The sequence below is a fragment of the Salvia splendens genome, chromosome 11 (genome assembly GCF_004379255.2).
Source record: "Salvia splendens isolate huo1 chromosome 11, SspV2, whole genome shotgun sequence".
NCBI classification, from domain to species: domain Eukaryota; kingdom Viridiplantae; phylum Streptophyta; class Magnoliopsida; order Lamiales; family Lamiaceae; genus Salvia; species Salvia splendens.
In genome coordinates, this window is record NC_056042.1 from 707,758 (window position 1) to 721,554 (window position 13,797).

General features: G+C 41.4%; 1 protein-coding gene across 5 annotated transcripts; it reads left to right on the plus strand.

The window, feature by feature from the left end:
* Nucleotides 1-713: 713 nt before the first annotated feature.
* LOC121756248 (BTB/POZ domain-containing protein At3g22104-like) lies at nt 714-3,896 on the plus strand. Of its 5 annotated transcripts, none has more exons than XM_042151746.1 (5): nt 714-846; nt 966-1,039; nt 1,168-1,236; nt 2,101-3,088; nt 3,317-3,896. In XM_042151746.1, exons 3-5 carry the CDS (start codon nt 1,232-1,234, stop codon nt 3,719-3,721), a joined length of 1,398 nt encoding a protein of 465 aa, XP_042007680.1. In that variant the 5' UTR covers nt 714-846; nt 966-1,039; nt 1,168-1,231; the 3' UTR covers nt 3,722-3,896. The 5 variants fall into 5 exon arrangements, with proteins under 5 accessions (XP_042007680.1, XP_042007676.1, XP_042007679.1 ...); XM_042151742.1 differs by having other exon boundaries at nt 722-846; nt 952-1,039; XM_042151743.1 differs by lacking the exon at nt 966-1,039 and having other exon boundaries at nt 726-846.
* The last annotated feature ends 9,901 nt before the right edge of the window (nt 3,897-13,797 follow it).

A 13,797-nucleotide genomic window follows, 5' to 3' on the forward strand; every position in this document is an offset into this window, starting at 1 on the left:
AGCTTTTACCTCATAATTTCCTTTTTCTTTTAATGAAAATTTTAAATCTGGATAAATATGAGTATTTTATAAACTCCATATTAGTAATACTATGCTATACTAGGAAATTCAATTCAATTCAATTCAATTCAATTCAAACGGCTTGCATCAATAATAGGAAAATGATTATTAATGCCCTTTAACTAATCATCTTGTAGATTTGCTAACTTTTTTTAAAATCGATTATGATTCCTTATTCAGTCGTATAATAAATTGATTTTGTAAATGTGTTAACTTAATGTTGGCCATCCAAATGTGTTATGTAAAATATTCGTTTTATATAAGTATATGCTTATACTTTTATTTTTTAAATCTTGATATATTATTCGTATGTGGGCCTCGCAAGTTAAAGAAAATGGGCTTGGTAGCTTGAAGTCGTCAAAGAGCCCAATAGAAAAAATATATGTAGCCACATGAATGGGCCTTGCTATCTGGTTCTCAAAGCTTAAGACTAATCTTACACACTCATAGCTTCAAATTAATCTTTACGATAACTGGTCAGAAAAATTATAAACTATTATTAAAATTTAGTATTTCCTACTACTATTAAAGTAGGTCAGATAAATCACTAACTTTAATAAATCATTCTTTTATTTCACAGTAATAAATCCCAATAAAATTTCCAAGGATATGAAAAAACAACAATGAAAAACAACCTTTTTTTATCACTAAACAAATAATGTGGAACTCTTTTTGCCGCAAACAAAAATACAATAAAACAAACAATCTGCATTTCCATGCTCTCTTCATACAAATCGACAAATTTGCAGCGATTTTTTCAGCAAGAATGTCAGAGAATATACATCAGTGAGTGCAACACTACTTCTCTATGCATCTCTAATCGTTTAAACATACTTTCAATGCTGAAAAATCCCACAAAAACTGGTTCTTTCACACACTCATGTCTAACAGTTGGTTGATTTCAGCTTAAAAGCATTCTTTTACAAAATCGAGAAAACGGGTGTTATCTGCTTGTCTCCATTCGCTGTTTCAGAATATGGTCTGTTTTTCCTCAAATCTCAACCCTTTTTTTGTCCTTTCACTGGTTTTGCTTTGGGTAGATTCCAAAAGGGTGTAAAGATTTGAGGAGTAATTTTCAATTTTTGTGTTTGTTTTCACTTTTATTAGGCCATGGAAGACTCCTTTCTTGATCTTGAAGTGGATGTCAATGGAGAAGAGGTTTTTGTGGTGAATGGGGTAAAGATTCTTGGCTTTCTTTGATACCTTTTTTCTGTTTCTGTTAATGGCATAAGGGCTTCCCCCATTTTTGTGGTTCTTGTCTAAAGTTCTTATCTTTACACCTTAATTAATGATTTCTCTTGTTTTATTGGATTTTATTTTTCATTCATTTTTGTGTTGGGAAATTTAATTCTTGGTGTAAGCACATTCTTTGTAGTTGAATGTTCTTTTCCATAATTAAAGCATCATTACACAATTATTTGGCCTTGTCTCCTAATTTGACTTCACCTTCAAAGCATCATTACACAATTATTACAATCACTTTTAATTTTGCTGGAATGTGGGGTTAGTTGCTGTCTTAACCACTTAATTTAGCTAACATTCTTCACATTTTTGTGTAGCATGTTCCTCACACCTCATTTATTGTTTGCCATATTTAACGTTGATGCCTTTACTTTTTTATTGTTTCACACCTTTCAAGAGGAAGGGGGGCTAGGCAACACCCCCCATTTCAAAATTGCAACTGTTTATTTCCCTTCTGTGTAGGGGGCATGCCATCCTCCCTTTGTTTTCTTTGCCAGAATTTATTGCCTTACATTGACCTTTCATCTTTGTGCATCAAACCTTTTTGTCCTAATCTATTATTTAGGCTGTTTCTTGGTTTGTAGTAACTCATTTCTCTTGATAAATATTGCAGTTTGTTGTTTCAATAACATTACATGTTCCCTTTAATGATGTTATGGACCACTTCAGTTTACTCATTTGGTCCCAAATTTCCCTTTTTGTTAACCACTTCTTGATTTTTGGGTTAGCTTTTGTGCATTTTCTTACAAATTCTTGTATGATTCTTGTAGAGTGTTATACTATCTTTTTATTCGGCAGGTTGTCTGAAGGTGATCTTCAACGAATTTCCGGGAAGGGTAGCGAGTTTCAAGCCCATCACAAGATTCTGCTAAAACGAGGGGGAAGTGATCATAACTCCTCTCAACATTTTCAATCTCACTTCATGGAAATGGACAGTCTATCCGACCTAACGCAAGAGGTTCGTGACTGGAGCTGGCACGAGCTTCTAGCAGCGTTGAAGCAGTTCCAGGAGCTGCTCCCTCGAGCTGGCTCATTGGCATTGCTCGACAAGTGCCTGGAGTCGCTGATTGGCAGAGTCGCATCGTCTTGTGAGACGAGCCCCTCTCCATCTGTCTCATCTTCGGATGGCTCTGGCCTCAGGCTGTCGTGTGACACGAGAAGCACGGTGAGCTTGAAGAGTGGCGTGTTCAGAGCCACGTGGTGGTTTGAAGATCTCGTGGCGCTAGGCACTGATCTGATCCGAATGCTGGTGACATTGATGGTGGCTAGAAAAATTGATCATGGGATTATCAGCAGATTTCTCTTCTACTATCAGAAATCAAGATTTGTCACTGCCTCAGCTGATGAGAAGATCAAGATCATCGAAGTTGTTGCTGACCTGCTGGATTCGTTGGATGTGAGGTGCGTTTCGTACAAGAGCTTATTCGGGATGCTGAGAGTTGGTCTGAACTCTAGCAGCCGCGATAAGTTGGAGAGCATGATCGGTTCACGGTTAGATCAGGCGACCTTGGATGATTTGCTCGTCCCATCTCCGGTTGGGACGAGCTGCCTCTATGATGTGAATCTTGTTATTAGGCTCGTGAAGTCCTTTCTTGGAAAGGGCGTTTGCTGCGTGCCATTGAGCCGGCTTAGGAAAGCCGCTGTCTTGATGGATCTGTTTCTAGCCGAAGTAGCCCCGGATCCTCACTTGAAACCGTCCAAGTTCTTGGCGCTGATCATAGCACTGCCCGACTCAGCTAGAGACTCGTGCGATGGGGTGTACTATGCGGTGAATTTGTATCTCGAGGTATCCATCTTGCATAATCGATTGTAGTAATGTCGTATCTATAGTAATACTCCCTCTGTCCCGACTTAATATCAACATTTGCTTTTGGCACGGGGACTAAGAAGATAGTGTTTAGTAAATTAAGCATTGAGCTAATAAATTAGGAGAAAGAATACATTAAGAGAGAGATCATTATCTATAGTCGCTATCTGTCCCGATAGATGATCTTTCACGTTTGGTTTGATGCAGGTTCACTCGGGCTTATCCGAGGAGCAGAAGATGAAGGTATGCCGCGGATTAACCTACTCGAAGCTCTCTCCACAAGCACTCGACCACCTCACGCGCAACGCCAATTTCCCTCCAAAATCCGCGGTCCAAGCCGTCGCCTCTCAGCAACACAGGCTAAAAAGCTTGCTCCAAGACACGGGCCGCGCCACTTCAACCGAGGGGTCGAAGCAGGTCGTGCTCTACGCGAAGAAGTTCAACCTAACGGACGAGAACGAGAAGATCAAGGCGCATCTCCAAGGGATGCAATGGAGAGTGGTGGAGTTGGAGAAAGTGTGCAGGAAAATGCAAGTGCATATGACTAAGGTGATGAAATCAAGAATGGCAAGCCATAGTAGTGCCAAATCTGTACCTAGGCTTTGTTCATAGAGATGAATCAAGATTTCATTTTTTTAGGTTTTTGCATCTAAAATATTATTGTACAAATCTATGTACATACAATGAGCAATGTCCCTTTTTTTTGTAGTGAGGTAGTTGTCTTAAGTTGTGTGTTTATTCACAGAGAATGAAGGTTTGGATGTAAGAAGAGGCGTGTTTGTGTGTTGTTCATTTCTGTTTATTGTCTGCAATTTGTGGAGATGTGGTAAATTGGGTCACATTTATAATCAGTTCTATGGCCCAAACAAAATGGGCTTTTAGCAATAACATATACGTATGAAATAAAGCCATATAAAAGACTATTGGGCCCTACATAAAACATAGCCATATACAAAATTTCCATTCATTGAGATGAATTAAAGATACTACAATCGTTGCTAACCACATCCAATAAATTCTACTACAACATTTTCACTAGTTTAGAGCCAATAATCACATGCAATTCATACAATGTATGCATAAGTACCTAATAAGTTTGCATTATACAAATTATTCCAAGTTGGATGATGTAAGTGGACACTATTATTTTTGGGTGATTGAAATTGACAAAGTCCACCTACTCACTCAATCCCTTTTGCATAACTAACAAATCTACTTAGCTTTCAAATTAAATGACACACTAGAATCAAATTAAATGACACACTTTTCTAGGTTATGCAAACTTGCAAAATCTAAATATTTTTTTGACATATTAAAAGAAGAAGAAAAACTTGAAAAAAGATGCCAAAGTATTTAGTGCTTGCACAGTCCAGCTGGATATGGTTCATCAAAGCATATGTATTCATTCTATTAAAATCAAAAGAGTGAAAAAGGTGACGCCACCTCTCCAATTCACTATGAAACTGATTTTAAAAAATTACAATATCTTCCATGTTCCCCATTTCATTGAATTTGAATAAAATATGTTCCAAATACTCCATATTTTATTAGTTCATTAAATTATACCCTCTCTGCCCCACAATAAGAGTCATGTTTTACCGTTTCGGTCCGTCCTACAATAAGAGTCATATTTCATTTTTACCATTTATGGTAAGTAGACCTCATATCCCATCAACTTATTTCACTCACATTTTATTATAAAACTAATTTATAAAAATAGAACTCATATTCAATTAACGTCTTCAACTCATTTTTCTTTACATTTCTTTAAATTCGTGTCATAACTAAATAACTCTTAATTCGAGACAGAGTTAGTACCGACTTATTAGTAGTCTATGGTTCAAGATTCAAACACTTATATTTCCTCATTCCCAAGTAAAAAAAAAGATACATTATCTAAAAGTAAAATTAGTTACTAAACTACAATAATTTTCCTAGCATAGAGTAAAAGGCAACGATACACATAACTTTGAATCCACTAATTTTGGCCCGCAGGGGCGTAGCACAGTTGGCAACGGATGGGCAGATATTGCTGCAATGAGTCTGGGTTCGAATCCTGTCGTGCAGTTGCTTCCATCTCTCAGGCACAAGTATGAGGCCTTGGGAGATGGGCTTCTGGCAGCCTGTGGGTTAGGGTCTCCCCCTTAACGGGCTACTGCGTATCCTGATTGAACCCCCTCACATGATATCGGACCGGAGTGTGGGGGCCGCCAAGGCGACGGAATCGCCTTTTTGCTGCATTGAATCCACTAATTTTGGAAACATAACAAACAAAAATAAATTAAAAGAGTTGAATTTAAACCACTCATGGCAAGGACAGCTGTACAGTGCAATTCCAGGGGCTGCTGTGCCGTGAAACGGTGCCGTTTTCAACCTTTTACAAACTTTCCTCTATCCGATTTTAATAGCCGCACAAACTAATACACATAACGATTCATAATAATCATTAATCATGAGTTTATTTAAATGGCGATTAAGTAGGAGCTTATGACAAATTTCCCAATTTCATTTGCGTCAGGTTCAATTAAATTTTATTTAACTATTAATATTAGTATTAAATTAATGTAATACTAAGTAAATTATTATTTGAAATTATAATCAGAGACTTGGAGCTTATCGGCTGGGAGTCATCAATTCTAGTTATGGTTTATAATAACTAAACGTTTGTCAAATTCGGAAAGTCACTATATTTTAATTTATTAATCTCAATTATATATACTAATATTACACTAAATAATTTTGAAAAAATAATTGAAAGTCCCTTTGTATTGTTTTTAGTATACTATAATTTGGATTTAATAATTTAAAGAATAATTGTCATTTATATTTTAATTTTTTGTTGACTTCCTATTGTTGATCTCATAAATAAAATTGAAATATGAATTATAATTTTCAAATTTTTTTAATTGTCTCACAATGACAGAAACTAATTTGACTAAATCAAATATAATAAGATAACATTACGTTGTGTTTTGATAAAATGATATCATTATATATTTGGAGTGTTAATTAAAATATGTTGATATATAAAAAATTATGTGGTTATATTGCTATATCATATTTTTTATTTTGTCATATTAGTTTCAAATTTCACCATCATGGGACGATTGAAAAATTGAAATATTATATTCTAGTTTCAAAGTTATGGAAATAACCAAAATTCAATGAAAAATAATTAATAACAATGAAATTTGAAAACAAAAAAGAGTTTTCAAATTTGATCATATATTCAAAAACAAATTAAACATGAAATTAATACCCCCTATTGCAAATTGCAATCAATAGCTCTAATTATGATTTTTAGTAATAATCTATTGATATTACATTAGTATATAATAATAATACTAGTTAACATAATTTCAACGATTAAATTTTAATTACTAAAAATTAATATTCAACAAATTATTACTATTACTTATATAAATAAAATCACTATTCAACCAAATTAATAAAGTGTGATTTCATCAAATAAAACATTGAGTGCATACTACATCACCAAGTGTAATCTTAATTAAAAAAAATTAAAGAAATGCAATAATTGAATCAAATAGTTAAACTTTGTCAAAGTTGAGACAAAAAAACGGCATCGTTTCATGGCACAGCAGGGGATCCACCTCCGGTTTGATTGGTATGATAGGCCTAGAAACAACCTGCTATCTACTTCCTCCGTTCCTTGTTAATAGAGGCATGTTTTTTAGACACGGAGTTTAAGAATAGTGTGTTAAATAGATGGTGGAAAAAGTAAGAGAGAATAAAGTAAGAGAGATGAAGAGAGAATAAAGTAAAAGTCATAATTATTTTTTGTTAAAATTAGAAATGACTCAATTAACTTGGAACTTCCTAAAATAGAAAAAGTAATTAAAGTATTGTTAGTGGGGAATGAGTCTCACCTCATTAGAGAGAAAAGAGTTTCTAAAATTGGAAAGTCCATATTTTTATATTCTTATGGAACGAACTAAAAAGGAAAAAATGCATATTCTCGTGGGACAGAGGGAATACATCTTTTTTAATCTATTGTATTAATCTGATATTAGACAAACAAGTCGAGTGGATTGATTCACATTGATGTTTCCGCGAATTTTTGATGTTAGCAAATGCTGGTAGAGAATGAAAATACAGACACAAAGAATTTACGTGGTTCGATTTACTGAAGTAAATCTACGTCCACGGGAAAAAGGGAGGGCAAGATTGTATTGCTTGATCTGTTTTCTACAGCTTACAAATACAAACTTGCTATTTGCTATACGGTGTTTTATCTCTAGAGAGCTTAACCTCCTCATATCAGATCTAAGTTCCATTTATATCTTGGACTAAGATCGTGGCTTGCATCACCACCCTAAGTCGTGGATGTCGTGTAGGTCATGGCCTAAGATCGTGGATGTAGCGTAGGTCATGGCCTACGATCGTGGCCTGAGTTGACACCACGTGGTAGTGGGTGTGTTGGACATCCTGTATGGGTCCACTAACTCCTTGTTCGGTCGAATACTGAGACCGAACTGCTTTGGTTGCCGATCTGAGAGTAGAGCTTGATGCCGACCTGAGAGCAGAGCTTGATTGGTTGGCTTTTACCGAGCTGTAGGCTGAGGCCGAACTCTTTGGTAATGCCGAACTCATACTCTTCCTTGGGCTTTGGGCTGATGGGCCGTCATTGCTGTTGGGCTTGTTTAGTACGCACCCCATCACTACCCCCCCCCGAAAAGCGAAGTGAATCACTTCGGCGAAGCGAGTCACTTCGGCATTCTGGAATACGGGGGGAGGCTGAAGTCGGGGGACGTGTCCTGCGCGTGACTGCATTAAATGCGGCATTAAATGCGACAGTAAAATCTGGCCGTCGAATCCTGAAAAGGTGGGATATGAAACGGTGCGATGATTTGAAATCTTTTCCAAATCTGATAAATACCGCCTTTCTTCATCATTTGAACACCTTTGCTATTGGCTTCTTCTGCACTCTCTATCTTTTGCGTGAAAAATTTCCTTCCGCTTTCAAAAATTTCCTCAGGATTTCTTCAAACTTTCAAAGAGTAAGAACCATGTCTGCTTCTTCTTCGTCTGAGTCTGGTAGCGGTAGAAAAGGGGGTAAGGGGTCTTCTAGCCGGAAAGAATCCGGGGAGAAGACCGTAGAGTATTTTCACAGTATCTTGAGTAAGGATACTGTGATATCCCTTTACGAAAAATACTCTTTTCCTGGGGGGAAGGCGGTGGTTCCCGACGATGATCATAGGGCTAACGATCCGCCGGAGGGTTATGCCACCGTTTACGAAGCCTGCTTAGAATGCGGGCTTCGTTTCCCTCTTCCCCCACCTTTTGTAGAGTTTCTTGATTTTTTTCAACTCCCTTTAGGTCAGGTGACTCCGAATTCTTGGAGGCACTTGTCGGCTTTTGCTGCCGAACTCCGTAGGTTAGATAAGGATCTGTCTCTGCGGGCAATCCTTAATTTTTTCCAATTTAAAAGGAAGGGATCTTGGTTTTACTTGATCCCCTTACAGCCTTTTAGGGCATTCTGCAAAACCAAGTGGCCGAAATGGCAAAACCGCTTCTTTTTTTATAATAGGACAGCGGCTCCGGGCTTCCCCTGGAGAGGGCCGAAGTCCGTGATTCCTCACCCTCGGTTAGAACCATTGGCCGAGCTCGATGACGAGCTCAACAAGATTCCCATAGTTAGGAAACAATACACGGAGTCTGAGCTCGTCAAGGGCGACGTCGTGTTCGACATCTCGTCTTCGGACGAAGAGGCCGAGGGTGAGGATTTCTCTTTACCTTTATGTTCTACTGCTTTAACGAAGAAAACTAACCTTGCTTTCTTGCTTTTTGGCAGTGTACATGCTGAACAAGGCTACCCGAAAATCTTCGGAGTCCAAGGAGCCGGAGAGGCCGAAAACCGCCAGCTCGGCGTCTGATGCCGAGAGGACTCCGAAAAGGCAAAAAACCTCTTCGGATCCGAAGAAGCCGGAGTCAACTTCGGCAAAGGGGAGGGGGAAGGCCCAGAAGCCCCCGAGAGCGCCAGAGAAAGACGCGGTCTTGGCGCCTCCTTCGGAACATATCTGTGAGCCGTTTTTATGGCCCACGGACTTCGCCGAGGTGAATTCTCTTCTTGATTTTCTGGCCTTGCTTTTTTTTTTTCTGTATTTTTTGTGGTCCCTTTGTTGACTTTTTTCTTTATTCATTTTCAGAGGAACGATATGCTCTCCAAGCTCGTCGCCGTCGAACTCTCCAAAGCGTCCAATGACTATGCCGAGATGCAGAGGAAGTTGGCAGCTGCTTGTCATCGGGCCGAACAGGCTGAGGCTAACTTTGAGAAGGCCAGAGCTGCTAGGATTTCGGCCCAGGATGAAGCTCAGTTTGCCAAAAACCAGCTCGTCATCCAGCGAGAGCAGGCGAAGCGGAGCGATGCTGCTGCCGTGGTTGCCCAAGGGGAGGCTCTCCGTGTTTACACGGAGAAACTCTTTTTGAGCAGCCAGTTCTCGGCCTTTGTCGGTAGCCTGGTAAGGCTAATTGCCGATAAGGGCGAGCAGGGGGCCGACGTCGTGCTGCCTCTGTACAGCCGAGAGATAGCAGCTCGGCTTCAGAATCTGCCGCTCCTTGAGGAGCTCGCTTCATCTTCGGTCCTGCTTTCTGCAGACCGAGTCCGGAGTTGTCGAGCTGATCGGGACGAGAACCTGGAGGCTATCTTTGCCTCCGTGGGACCCGTTTCACCCGCTTCGACTTACAACGGAGAGGGTGAGGCCGAGCCGCTGGAGCGGGAGGCCGAAGTCGATCAGGCCGGGCATCCGGAGAAGGAGGCCGATCAGGAGGCGGAGGCGAGGCCGGCAGGAGGCGAGGCCGAGGCTGAGGTAGCCCAGGAGAAGGAAGCTGTACCAGACCGAGGAGCCGGAGACGAAGCAGGCGGAGTATGATTTCGTCTCCCTTCTCTTAGTCTAGTTTCTTCCTTGTAAAATGGCCTTGAAGCCCTAGTGTAAAAAATTTTCCTTGTGAATGAAAAATTCTCTACATTTGTCTTCGTATAGCTTTTCGTACTCGCCTTTATTCCTGTTGTATTTTACTATCTGCTCGGTATAGCTGCCGAACTAATATAGCTGCTTTGTACCCAAGGAGATGGAGATACTTCACTGGAAACGGCTGTACTCTTCGGCTTTGGACGAAGCTGAGAGAAGAGCTATAGCCGATCAGACGAAGAATGACGAGCTTCTGGCTCGTTTAGTGAAGCTGGAGGCCGATATCAAGGACTTAGAGTCCGATAAGAAAGATCTGGAGGCCGAGCTGAATACGGCCATTGCTGAGAGGACTGCGTATGAGGATTACATCCGTGTGCGCGGGGGAATGACCATATCAGAAGTTCAGGAACGAGTTGACGAACTGTGGGAGGAGTATAATGTACTCCGGAGGAACAATGCGCTGGAGAGCTCGGCTTGCCAACAAGTCGTGAAATCATTGCGGCGCTGGGCTTCTCGGTACGACATTGTTCTTGCCCGGCGTCCCTCAATTGAGAGATTCCTCCGGCATATCGCGCCAACAGATGCTCGCACTCCAGATCAAACCTCTGGTTCCCTTGTTCAAAATCCTACTCCCAGCCAACAACGAACTCCGGAACAGCCGGAAACGTCAAGACGAGAACGGGCTCAGGAGCAACCGGAATCGTCAAGACGGGGACGGACTGAAATTCGCCGAGGAGTTGTGACTATGAGCGAGCAAGATCAGCAGATGCTTATTGCAGAGACTCTTCATCGCCGAGGTGTTAGGACTTCTCGGGCTCGGGGAAGAGGCGTTGGGTCGAGGATAGCATCTCGTCGACCTGCTTATTCTTCATCTGCTCGGAACAACCGAACTCGGCTTCCAGAGGATTTTGCAGATAGGTGGCTTAACTTCAGCAACCCTGGACAGTAGAATAGTCCTTTGTAGTAGCGTAACGCCATTTTGTAGGGTAGCGGAGTTGTATGCTGAACAAGATTTGATAAATGAAATTTTGTTTTCGCTTCTAACACTGTATTTACAGCTTAGCGAAAAAATTTCATCGTACTTGTCCTCGGTCTTATGAAGTAAATTTCTTTGACCGGACTTGGTCCTTGGTCTGATGAAATAAACATCTTTGACCGGACTCGTCTTTGGTCTGATGAAATAAACATCTTCGACCGGACTCGTCTTTGGTCTGATGAAATAAACATCTTTGACCGGACTTGGTTTGTGTTCTAATTTGGCGATTTTTGTCGCCGGGATCGAACTTTCCCTTGTCCTAATTCGGCGAGTTTTATCGCGTGGATCGGACTTTCCCAGTTAACCGAAGTGGTCTTATGCAGTAAACCTCTTTGACTAGACATGGTCGTCCCCGGTCTTATGAGGTAAACTTCTTTGACCGAACTTGGTCGTCCTAATTCGGCGAGGTTTATCGCGTGGATCGGACTTTCCCTAATTGCAGTTCGTTTCAGACGAAGTGCTTATTAAGCTGAATTGCGGTCTTGTATCCTCCTTGGAAGCTTGGACTCACAATCGTTGGCTTATTGCAGTTCGTTTCAGACGGACTGCTTGTTAAGCTGAATTGTGGTCTTATATCCTCCTTAGAAGCTTGGACTCACAATAGTCTTTAATAATCGATCTAAAAAGGGGATCAGTCTTTAAAGAACGATATACCTTGGTACCATTTGTAAGAGACGACAAGCACATAGAGACAAAACACATAGGGAAAAAATGAAAAAGACGAAGGAAAAAAACTTTAAACCTTTTTTTTTTAAAACGACAAGTAAAAGGTACAAGTAAAAAACAAACAAATAAAAACACATACCCCTATGACCGAACTAGACACGAGACGGACTGACCGGACTTTGTCTCTTACAAGTGGAACTTCTTGAGGTTGGAGACGTGCCATGTTCGGGGTACTTGTTCTCCTGACATGTGAGTCAATTTATAAGACCCTTTGCCGAGGACTTCGGACACCCGATATGGACCCTCCCATGTGGGTTCGAGTTTGCCCAGCTTTTCTGCTCGGCTTACTTCGTTGTTTCTCAAGACGAGATCTCCCACTTGAAATTGAAGCTTTTTCACCCTTTGGTTATAATACCGGGCTACTTGCTCCTTGTACTTGGCTGCTTTTATGCATGCCAATTCTCTTCTTTCTTCGGCGAGATCTAGTTCTGCTCTCAGTCCGTCGTCATTCATTTCTGAGGAGAAATTTAGGGTTCGGGGACTGGGTACGCCGATCTCCACCGGAATTACGGCTTCAGTGCCGTACACCAGGCTATACGGAGTTTCACCGTTGGAGGTTTTGGGTGTAGTTCGGTAGGACCATAGGACTTGAGGGAGATTTTCTACCCATTGTCCTTTGGCTTGTTCTAACCGAGCTTTTAACCCTTTCACCAGAATCCGGTTCGTTACTTCCGTTTGTCCGTTTGCTTGGGGATGGGAGACCGAAGTGAACCGCTGTTGTATGTTCAGCTCTTGGCACCAATTCTTGAACGTCTTGTCGGTGAACTGAGTCCCATTATCCGAGATGAGGATGTGGGGTATGCCAAATCGGCACACTATGTTCTTCCAGACGAAGTCCAATGCCTTTGAGCTCGTTATCGTAGCTAATGGTTCAGCCTCCACCCACTTCGTGAAGTAGTCCACGGCAACGATAAGGAATTTCATTTGCCGAGGAGCTTGAGGAAGTGGTCCCACTATGTCTATGCCCCATTGCATGAAAGGCCAAGGGCTTTGCATAGTGTATAGATCGGTCTGCGGCATCCTTGGGACATTTGCATGAATTTGGCACTTCGTACACTTCTTGACGAGCTGCACTGCCTCTTGTACCATGGTTGGCCAATAATATCCCCATCTCAGAACTTTTTTAGCTAAAGCTCTGGCTCCGATGTGGCTACCGCACGATCCTTCATGAACTTCTCTGAGGATGTAGTCCGTCTCTTCTGGTCCTACGCACCGCAATAACGGCTGGAGGTAAGACTTTCTAAAGAGGACTCCTTCATGAAGTTCGTACCGAAGAGCTCGGCACGTGATCTTCCGAGCTTCTCTCTTATCCTCGGGCAATTGTCCTTGATCCAGATACTGCAAGATCGGCGTCATCCAGTTCGGCGAGCTGGATACAGAATGTACCTCGGCTTCATCAATGCTTCGGTGCATTAATTCTTCCGCCTTTGAGCTCGGATCTGAGGCCAACTTACTTAAGGTATCTGCTCGGCTATTTTCCGCTCTGGGAATGCGGATTATCCGAAAATAGGAGAAACTTCGGCTGATGCTTTGCGCTTTGTCCAAATACTTCTTCATTCTCTCGTCACGGGCTTCACTTGTACCCAACATGTGATTTACTATGACTTGTGAATCACAATGGACTTTGAGAGATTTGACGAGTAGACTTTGCGCTAACTGGAGTCCGGCCAGGAGGGCTTCGTACTCGGCTTCATTATTAGTAGTGGGGAATAGGAAACGAAGTGAGTAGGTTACCTCGTGTCCGTCGGGAGCGACAAGTAAAATACCAGCTCCACTTCCCATCTTGTTTGAAGCTCCATCTACGAATCCGCTCCAGCAGTCTGGCGGCTCTACTTCGGATTCCAAGGGCTGTGCTAGTTCGGCATTGGCAGAATTCTTCTGTTCGGCAATAATAGGAATTGCTTGATCGAACTTCGCTTCTGCAAGAAAATCTGCCAAGGCTTGTCCCTTGATGGCTTTCCGAGGTAGATATTCAATTGTGTGCTCTCCCAACT

Bases quoted from the DNA above. Each gene is read 5' to 3' on its own strand.
- LOC121756248 (XM_042151744.1), top strand. From the start codon at position 1,958: ATGGACCACTTCAGTTTACTCATTTGGTCCCAAATTTCCCTTTTTGTT. The intron at 3,089-3,316 runs GTATCCATCTTG...GGTTTGATGCAG, and splicing joins CGGTGAATTTGTATCTCGAG to GTTCACTCGGGCTTATCCGA.